At 56.4% G+C, this 9,614-nt stretch overlaps 1 protein-coding gene across 1 annotated transcript; it reads right to left on the bottom strand.

The window, feature by feature from the left end:
- Nucleotides 1-853: 853 nt before the first annotated feature.
- On the bottom strand, nucleotides 854-4,571 carry XKR5 (XK related 5). Its single transcript, XM_059384468.1, is given in 6 exon segments — nucleotides 854-1,001; nucleotides 1,949-2,065; nucleotides 2,164-2,437; nucleotides 2,440-2,587; nucleotides 2,590-2,940; nucleotides 4,557-4,571. Coding segments are annotated over 6 exon segments (1,053 nt in total).
- Between the last annotated feature and the right edge of the window lie 5,043 nt (nucleotides 4,572-9,614).

The raw sequence follows: 9,614 nt of genomic DNA on the forward strand, positions 1-9,614 counted from the left end.
GGTGGCCGCTGGATAGATCAGTAGAGCATGCTGAGCTTAGCAAGCAGCTGTTCGGCTCCTCCTAGTAGTCTAGGGAGGAAAGGAGTAGTTTCTGATGTCTGGGAGCTGGTCTGGTGCCCACCCTGGGCCCTTTCTCCCACCTCTCACTGAGCCACCTCCATGGGGTACAGCCCCCTGGCTGCGAGGGGTCATGAGCCCAGCTGGTTCAAGTCCAGGTGGCCCCTGGTGTTCTTGACCTGAAGGGTTTTGGCCTTTCCCTCTAAAAATGTCTTACTCGTGTCCCACCACATCCGGAGCACAAACATGAAGACAGGTCATGCAGGGAAGTGGAACCCTCTGTCCAGTAACTTTCTTCAAGGGCTCAGGGTGTTTGGTCCCTGGTGAGCCTTTGGCAGGGGAGGGGAAAGGCCGGACGTCCCAGCCCAGAGAAGCACCTTCTACTATCCAGGGCTGAGTCACCAATGCCACAACCCACACCTTCCAAACTGAGAGTGTCCCCTTGACCAGACCCTGCTCAGGCTCCCCTAAACTTTTCAACTAGGTCTGAACTTGCAAGGTTCTCTCTGCTTTGTCCAGTTCTAGCAAGAATCCTGCTGAGTCAGTATTAGTGGAAACCTCCACGTTCAAGATCTCATCACCTTCTGTATCTGGTCAAGATCCCCAGCCCCACCGGCCCCAGGTGGGGTCGGACCCCCCGGCCCGCCTTCCGCAGGAAGGCTGTTAGGTTGGTTTAGCTGGAGTCTTTCCCTTGCTCCCCACACCTCCTCTCAGTCCACTGACCCTCCCCCATCCGTCCCCACGCGTCCATGCTCTATCCAGAATGGCATCCAGGTGTAGACCTGTTTCTTAACCGCTACAGCAGTGGTCCTGCAGTTTTTCCTGCTTTCCCGATGTCCAGCTCTGGTTCATCGCAGGCACTCTTTCCACCAGCCAGCGGGCTGGGCGCTCCTATTTTTGGTGCCAGAAGTTTGGAGCCTCGGTCTGCTCTCTGCCCTTGCCGTCTGTGGCCAGCAACAGGGACAATGACAGCTGACAGCTCCCTGCAAAACCACACTGCACTTCCTCTCTGGGACTTGACCATTGTCCCTGAACCCAGAGGTGTCTGGCACAGGTAGAAAGGACCAGCCACAAACAGTCCCCAGCCCTACGGGTGGGCACTGCCTTCTGCTTCCATGGCTTTTGACCGCACTTTTCCAACCAGCTCTGAAGGAAGTGATGGAAACACCTGTCCACAAAGAACCCACTTCAGGGGAAAGCTGAGACCACAGGTAGCATCTCAGACGGAGTGGAGGAGGGAGCGCAGCGATGCCGTGTGAGGTCGGGGTGGAGAGGAGCCACCTGACTCATTCCTGCCGGCCGCCGGGCCTGGGGAAGGAGGGCTGTGTGTTTAGGATCTTCCCACAAGGTATCATAAAATGATGCAGGAAAAACACATTTTCCGAAGATTAATAACCCCTCAGTGTCAGCAGAAGTGAACGGTACCAGGAACACAGGATAAAACAGAACTCTGCGCTTGACCTTCGCATCTCCTAGAAGCCAGGGTCACAAAAATAAAGTAAAATAAAATAAAAGAAGGATCATATTGTTCATAAAAGGAAGCAGACGATTTTCCTGGAAGCCCCTCCCCTCCCCCCACACCGTGATGGGAAGTGTGCCCTACGCGCATGCGGTGTTTGCAGGGACGCTTAGAAATAGTCCACTCCAGTTCCCCCAGGCTTCGGTTGTGCCAACCCAGGCCCAGACGGGGCGGGGGGTGCACTGGGGTACAGGTGTCGGAAATGGGATTCTCCTGTCCCCAAATCCAGTGACCCACTTGCGTGACCGGCCTGTAGTCAGATGGAGAAAGTCAGCGGTCCCGGTGGGCAGCCTCACACTTGGGAGCAGACGTGAGGCGAGGATTGTCTGCAGGCCGCAGGCTCACCTTTGGCCATGAGATCCGCAGGCTCACCTTTGGCCACTTCCAGCAGTGGCGGGAAGGTTCGAGTCCCACGTGGGCTCCTGCTGCTCCCCATGCTCTGAGCTGCTGAGGGCTCTGCCAAGGCAGCCTACGATGGGGCGGAAGCTTCTGGAAGGTCCCAGGCCTAGGACTGGGCTGATGTCAGCCATGGCAGCTGGGAAGGGCCGCGTGGCCAGCCAAGGGGAGTGGGATGTCGGCGGAATTGCCTGCCTGCCCGGCCCCCCTCCACCGTGGCACTGAAGTCCAGTGTGCAGCCCTCTGGTCCTTCCCCTCCTCTCCGCCCACCCGCACCCCTGCCCCGCCCTCGAGAAAGAGCCCCAGCTCCTTCCTCCAGGCTGTGCTCCCTCTGTCCTGTGGACTGCTTCTGGGCAGGAGCTGGGTCCCGACTGTCGCTGGCAAAGGGGATGAAACTGGAGGTTTCCAACAGGTCCGCTTCTGAGGTCAGGACACCCTGAAACTCAGAGCCTTTCTCTGAAGACAGGGGTCCTGGGGTAACAGTGGGAGCTCTGGCTGGGAAAACAGGGGTGTCCTTTACTGCGGTTAGGGCTGGTTCATCCCCAAAGCCAGGAGATGAAAGTGGCCAGGACTGTCTTCTCCAAAGGCTGTGTCGATCTTAGACACATTTCCTGTGTCTTTAGGGCAAGTCACACCAACAGCCAGTGATGGTGACGGAGGAAAGGATCCTCCAGAGCAGTCTGGCTTTCTAGCCCAGCGTTGGGGGGTCCCCACAGTGGGCTGGGGACCTTTCCCTGGCAGGTGAACTCGTGACATTTTCCCTGGCGAGTGCCTAGGCTCCCCAGCTTCTCCCCAGCTGGAGCCGAGGCCCCGGGAGGGGCTTCCGTGCCTGCATTACCTCCCCTTGGGATGGCACACGACTCCCAGACAGACGTGGTCCTGACACACCAGCCCTGCCACCTGTCTGTGGAGCTGGGCGGGGGGGTGGGGGGGCTGTAGGCTGTAGTAAATGACCAGTGAGATGCTGCCTGAGACAAAAGAAAAGGAAGAGCGTGAGGTTATTATGTTCTCCGAAGTTCTGCAACCACCTCTCCTCCCTCCCGCCCCGCCCCCCGGGGCCTGAGAACTCCAGACTCCAGAGTCCTGAGTACAGGAATATAACTGGATCCCGAAAGGGGCTGTCTCTGGAGTACCAGAGCTTGATATTCGCCCGGAGTTAAGGGGGCTCCAGCAGTTGCAAATGGTTCTAACCTGAAAAACATAGTAACAAAGTTTAATCCTACTGATACTATGACTCCTTTCTCTCGGGCAGCTCTAACTGAGCTCTCTGGGTGTGCGCGTGTTTGCATGTGTTTGCGTGTGTTTGCATGTGTCCTGCAGAAATGCTGATTTTGCTTTCAAATGACTGGATCAAATGCTCAGAACAGAGCCATCCACACGCCAGCCGATGGGCTCCAAAACTGGGGGTGGGGGAAGGCAAGGAATCACCGCAAAAACAAGACCCAAGTAAAGGTTAAACATATCCATCAAAAACCCCGTATCAAGGAATTTCCATGAGCAGCAACAACACTTCCTTTGTGCATAAACATCTTAATCACATTGTTGTCAGTTTAATTTATTTTGATCAGAAGTGTTGACTACGGCAATAATTTCTTTAACAGAGCATTCCAGTGACCTCCCACGTTATTTCCAGTTTCCTGTTGTACTAGATCAAGTGCCTGGCTTCAAGGCGCTCGTTATAAACAGCAAGAAACCTGCAGTAGGCGCGGGAGGGCGCACCCGAGGGGCTGGCAGCCGGCAGCGTGCGGGGGCTGGGGCCGCCTGACGAGTGACCCGTCAGATCCTCTCCGACTATTTTCAGGGGACGAGGTGTGGGGGGGTCACAAAGCGGGCCCAGTCCAAGGAACTTAGCGGTTTTCTCTCTCCTTAAATTAACCGCATCTCATCAGCTCGCTGGTTCTGCTGAGTCAAGTTCTTCAGTTTGTCTCAGATCCATTGCCTTTTTTCTGTCCTTATTGTCATTTTCCTGGCAGTTCTGATCTTACTGCTTCCTGTCTGGGTCCTATGGTTTCCTCTGTCCGCATTCCCTGTCCACAGTCTGTCCTTCCCACCACCTGGTGACCTGCAGATCAGACCCTGTCATCCCTCCCTAACACACCTGGGGAGTAACCCCCCTCTCACCCGAGGGGCACCAAGACCCCACTTCTTGACAACGCGGGCAAACCTGTTTACAAGGCGTCCCCAGTCTTCCTTTCCAGAGTCATCTTCCAACCTGCTGCTCCCACGGTGACTGGCTAACAGGACGGGTCAACCTGCCTGGGCTAAGGGACGCCCGGGTGCCGGTAAAACGTCATTTTGAGCTGTGTCTGTGAGGGTTTCCAGAAGAGGTTAGCAGTTGAATCAATAGACTGAGTAAAGATCATGACCCTTCCCCCCTCACCAGGGTAGGTGGGCCTCGTCCAATCTGTGGAGGGTCCGAATAGAACAAAAACATGGAGAAAGGGCAAATTCTCTCTGTTCTCGAGCTGAGACGCCCATCTTCTCCTGCCCTTGGACATCCGAGCTCCTAGTTCTCAGTCTTTGGGACGCTGACTGAATTACACCACCTCATTCTCCAGCTTGCAGAAGGCACACCCTGGCCTACCCCAGCCTCCGACATTGCGTGCCGCTGTTTCCATAATAAATCTGCTCTCACGCATCTCTGTAGGTCCTAGCGGCTCTGTTTCCCCGGAGAACCTTGACCGACACACCACCACCGCCAAAAAAGCCTCTCTCCTTGACCAAACCTGACGCAGACAGGCATCTCGAAGCCCTCTTCCTGACTCGGCCTCAAGCCCGGCCTGTAAACACTTGGCACAAATGAGATTTTGGTCAGCTCTTGACTGTTGCGATGGACTGAGTAATTTCTCTTTCATCACCTTCCACTGCTCATCTCAGGCCGCCCACGCTCCTTTCCTGCGGGCGGCCTGATGCTCCGTTTTGCTTCTGCACCCCCACCTTCTCACCCCACTTTCTTCCTGCCGGGCTCCTCCCCCGAGACCCGCTCGAATGCCACCTTGTGTAAAGCCTTCTCTGACGTCCCTCTCTGCCTCTTGTGTCCCTGCGGGGTTTTATCCATACAGAGCTCGCATTCATGGGTTGGGGTCTTTGAGGCCACTGAGGTTCAACCTGCCCACACTCCGGCGTCTGAGTCTGTTTCCAGCACACGGAGGACGCGGTATGTGCACGCTTAAGTGGGCGAGCCAGTAACAAGCGGAAGAGGTCCAACCTGGCTCCCGGGGCATTTGACATTCATCCAGAGGCCGGCTGCCTCCTCTGGAAGGGAAGGTGAGGCAAAGCGTTCTCAGTCAGGCTGGCCGTCAGCACCACCTGACCCCCCTCAGACCTGTGGGCCCGAATCCCTGGCAAGGCACCTGGGAATCAACTTTCAAAAGCTCCCCGAGTGCCTCCAACAGCCAGGCAGGTGGAGAAGTGGGGGCCTTGAAGCCCCCAGGCCCTCCCAGCTCAAAGGCTCTCAGACCCACCACCGGGCCGTGTGGCTTGTTGGTTATGGCTGGACTCATAGCATCAGACCCGCCGGATCTGAACGCTGCCTCTGTTTCACCAGATGCCTGCCTTGTTGTGCCTCAGTTTCTGCATCTGTGAAATGGGTTTCTTTCCATGGAGTGCTGTGAGAAATAGGACAGTTCATGAGCTTAGAACAGTGTCTGGTGCAGGATGACCCTGACCAAAATGTCCGTTCTCACTCCTAATTCTGTTAGTACTCCCAGGACCTGAAGACGAGAACAAGAGGTCATAGGAGGGTAGGAACAAGTCCTAGCACAGAACCTACAAAAACACAAATGCTTCATACTTCTGTTAAGTGAATCAATGAAAGAGGAAATCCGGAAGTTCCTGCTTTGACCTTGGGGCCACACTTTCTGCTTTTTAAGCAAAACCATTAACCATTAAAAACCAGAGCTACTCTAAGCCCCCAGGCCCATCCTTCTTAGAAAGTGGATTTCCAGGTATTCTGTGGTCTTCTGGCTTTTGGAACAACAACAACTTTCTCTTTGCCAGCACAATGTAATGTACCCCAAAGGAGTCACTTTCGTTCGGGGTCAAGGCTCATGTGTCTTCTAGGGAAGGTGTCCGTTGGGGAGGGTAGAGGTCCATGAAAAGGACAGAGGGACAGGCCTGACATTTACGGGGTGTTGGCAGGAGGCTTGGACCAGCCAGCCAGGCAGGGATCAGGGCCTGGTCCAGGCAACATTGCTGGGGGTGATGAACAGCGCCACCGGCTGGTGACTCTGGATATGCAGGTCCCCTCTGTGAGTGGATCCCGGGGCTCCAAGAGCCAGCTGAGCCGAGCCTGAAGGCATCTGTGAGTCACCTAGGGGAGGGCCGCTCGGCACCCCTGCTCTCCGCCAGGGTCCGCTTTCTCCCCTTCCCGCTTACCTGCTCTGACCTCGGGGGTCTCATGACCGAGCCAGCCACTGGGAAGGACAAAGTTCTCGTTTTCCTTCCTCACCTCAGACCCTCCTGGACTTCTGGGGAGAGGACAGTGACAGACGGCAAATGGAGAGACCCTTCCTGTTTGTCCCTCCAGCTCGTCAGCACACTGGCAGGGGGACACTGTGCTCTGCAAACGATCCCTCCCCTTTGTTCGCGCGTGCAGAGCGGGCTCGAAGCTGCCGCGCCGTCTCCGGGGGGCCGGGCCCACGTGTTCCTCGTCCTCCTGCATGGCGAGATGGGCACCGTTACTCTTGTTCTCAGATGGGGAAACTGAGGCCTGGAGAGGGTCTATGTCATGTCCAGCACCATGTATCTGCGTTGTCTGTGGGCCCCAAGGCCTGCAGGGTTGATCAGCCGATCAGGACTCTTCTAAAGGCAGGAGGGGGCTACCCCCCGACTGCCGGACAGAAGCTGCCCCTCCTGCCCCTTCCCTCTGCTCACGGCTCTGTCCTGCAGGGTCTGCTCCCCTGAAAGTCCTTCCCCCTGTCATCACCATTAATGGCCCTGGGGTGTCAGTTCTCATGTGCCATGTTACTTATTTAACCCTCCCAGGCGACCCCGCGAAGTGAGTGAATCTTATAAGCACCTCAGCAGCACTGGGAGGCCCCGTTCTCAATGTGCGGCAAGAAAACAGGTGCGGAGTGTGTCAGTCCTTAGCCGAGGGGGTTGGTAACAGGGAAGAGCGAGCCACAGTCTCAAAGCAAGCTCCTAATCCCAAAACCCGTGCCCCAGAGTGCCAGCTGCCTTTTCTCTCCCTTGCTCTTGGCAATGCGCGTTCAGGAGGTGTCGAAGGAGATGGTTGTGAACCTCCCGTTCCCTGTGTTTTTAGTGGCTGCTTCAGGCACTACAACCCCCCACGTCCGAGACGGGAAGAGCTCTGGGCCCTGTGAGGTCTGGAGCCAACGCTGACCTGCCTCGGACACCCCAGAACTTCTTGGAACGGGAATTCATTGGCTCAACAAATGTGTCCTGCCAAGCATCGAGCTGTCCTTGCTTTAGAGCAAGGGGAGAAGAGGCAGCTCTCGTCCTTATGGCCACAGAACGTGGAACTGTGTGCGTCTCTGAAACTGGGGCTGAACACGGAAAGGAAGGGGGCGCTCCCTGAGGACACGAGTGGGGGCTGGAGGGTGACGGGGAGATGAGGCGGAGGTGGGCCTGTGAGGTGGTTCAGGCCCTGAGTTTCAGATCAGAGGGCCTGGAGTTCGCCCTGGGAGAATGAGTTGGGCCGAGCTCCGCATGGTGTGTTTGGGGTACAGGACGGCTGCGCATGTGTGTACATGTGACAGATGGAGTGCGTCCTTCCAACATTCCTGTGTCAAAGCTCTAGTCCCCAGTGTGATGGTTTTAGGAGGTGGGGCCTCTGGGAGGTAATTAGGATCAGAAGAAGTCATAGGTGGCCCCTGGTCAATCAGTGTCCTCATGAGAAGAGGAAGAGTGGCCAGAACTCCCTTTCACTCTTCGGTCCTCTGCTCACGTGGGCACACGGCAAGCTGATGGTCGGCAGGCCAGGACGCTGGCCCTCACCGAGAGCCAAACCTGCCGGCACCTTGGACTTGGACTTCCAGCCTCCAGATCCTGAGAAAATAAATGTCTGTTGGAAGCCACCCAGCCTGTTGGGTTTGTTAGCTGTGTGTGTGCGTGTGTGAGTGTGTTCGTGTGCACGCCCACATATGTACGGGTGCATGTGTTGCGTGTGCACGTGTGCCCATGTGCTGGGGGAAGGAAGAGCGGAAGAAAGCGCACGTACCGCTGCAGGCAGTGAGGGTGCAGGCCCGTGAGAAAGGGACAGAGGGGCGGCAAGGAAGGAGCAGACGCAGCAAATCTGGGGCCGGCGGGACCTGGGGGCTGGGAAGGGGAGCTGGGCTTGCAGCCTACATGAGGGACACACGCGGTGCTCGGGCCTGGCAGAAACAAGCCACTAGAGAGGACAAGGTACTGTACCAAGGCCACCTGGTACTGTGAACGTCTGTCTCGTCCAAGTTAAGAAAAAGAGGGGGTTCACCTTAATTGATCGGCTCCTGATTCAGAGCAAGATGTACCTTTAAAGTCACCTGAGAAGCTCCCTCCCTCAGGGCCTCCCCAGGACTCTGGCTATGCCTGTGCCGATGCTGATGACACGCCTGGCTCTGATCCCTGGCCAGCAGGTCTGTGGCCAGAGCAGGAGGGGGTCCTCTCTGAAATGGGTTTATTCATGGTTCCCAGGGGCCCAGGAAAGATGCTGAAGGAAACGTGTTCCTTTTTCATGACTTGGAATCCTGGCATGAACCGGTTTCTTACTGAGTCTTTGAAGCTGTGCTCTCTGACACAAAGATAATGTTCAGAAAAAACCCGACAACCACAACAGAGAAGGTCAGGACTGTGAGCAGCCGGGGGTGTAGCGTTCCTCTCAGTCCCGAATCGTCTGCTCTCCTGACGTGAGGGTCCCTCTTCCTCCCTCCCTGAAGCCTTCACTAGTCCAATGAGCAATTTCACTGTGTTTTTAGCACCTGCTGGAGACAGAAGGAAAGATATTCTCCAGAAGCCTAGGGCTTCTGTGCCATATGCCCACGAAAAGTTGAAGCAGAAAGAAAATTGTGTCAAATTGAGCTGTGGATCGTGGTGGAAGGAGCCTGGGCCCGACGACAGTGTGGTCAGGGAGGGCTCCCCGCAAGAAGGGGCACCCGCGCCTCGGACGGGCAGACGGGAGCAAGGCCGAAGGGAGCACGTGGAGGGCAGTGGGGCAGGAAGAGGCCACGGAAGTGGTGGGTCCATGCTGGGGACAGTGAGGTAGGGGTTGGAGAGCTGAGCCCCTTCTGGTCTAGCTGGGGCCTTGGGTCTCATTTCCAAGAAATAAAGAGCCAGGGGGAAAGCAATCCACCTGGTTTTGTGAACGGGGTGTCTGGGTCTCATGCCAGAGGGAGGAACTCAGCCAGTGACATCACTGGAAACTGTTGGGGGCTCCGGGGTCACAGCTGAGGCAAGACGGAGGCGGGAGAGGACTGGTCAGGAACTCCTGTCAGATTCTGTCCCTGGGGTTAATGCCTCATTCTGGGTCCCCATTGGCTCCCACCTGGACTTCTGGCTGCTTGCCTTGTCCCCCGCCCCTCCCGTCTCTCCCCACTGTGTCCCATCGCCTCTACGGTCCCCACCACCATCTCCCTAAAGGCCTCATTTGACTGTGTATTTCTTTGCTTAATCCTCGTAAGAAATAGCACGGAAGACCACAGGG

Source organism: Mustela nigripes, chromosome 18 (assembly GCF_022355385.1).
Source record: "Mustela nigripes isolate SB6536 chromosome 18, MUSNIG.SB6536, whole genome shotgun sequence".
In the NCBI taxonomy this organism is placed as follows: domain Eukaryota; kingdom Metazoa; phylum Chordata; class Mammalia; order Carnivora; family Mustelidae; genus Mustela; species Mustela nigripes.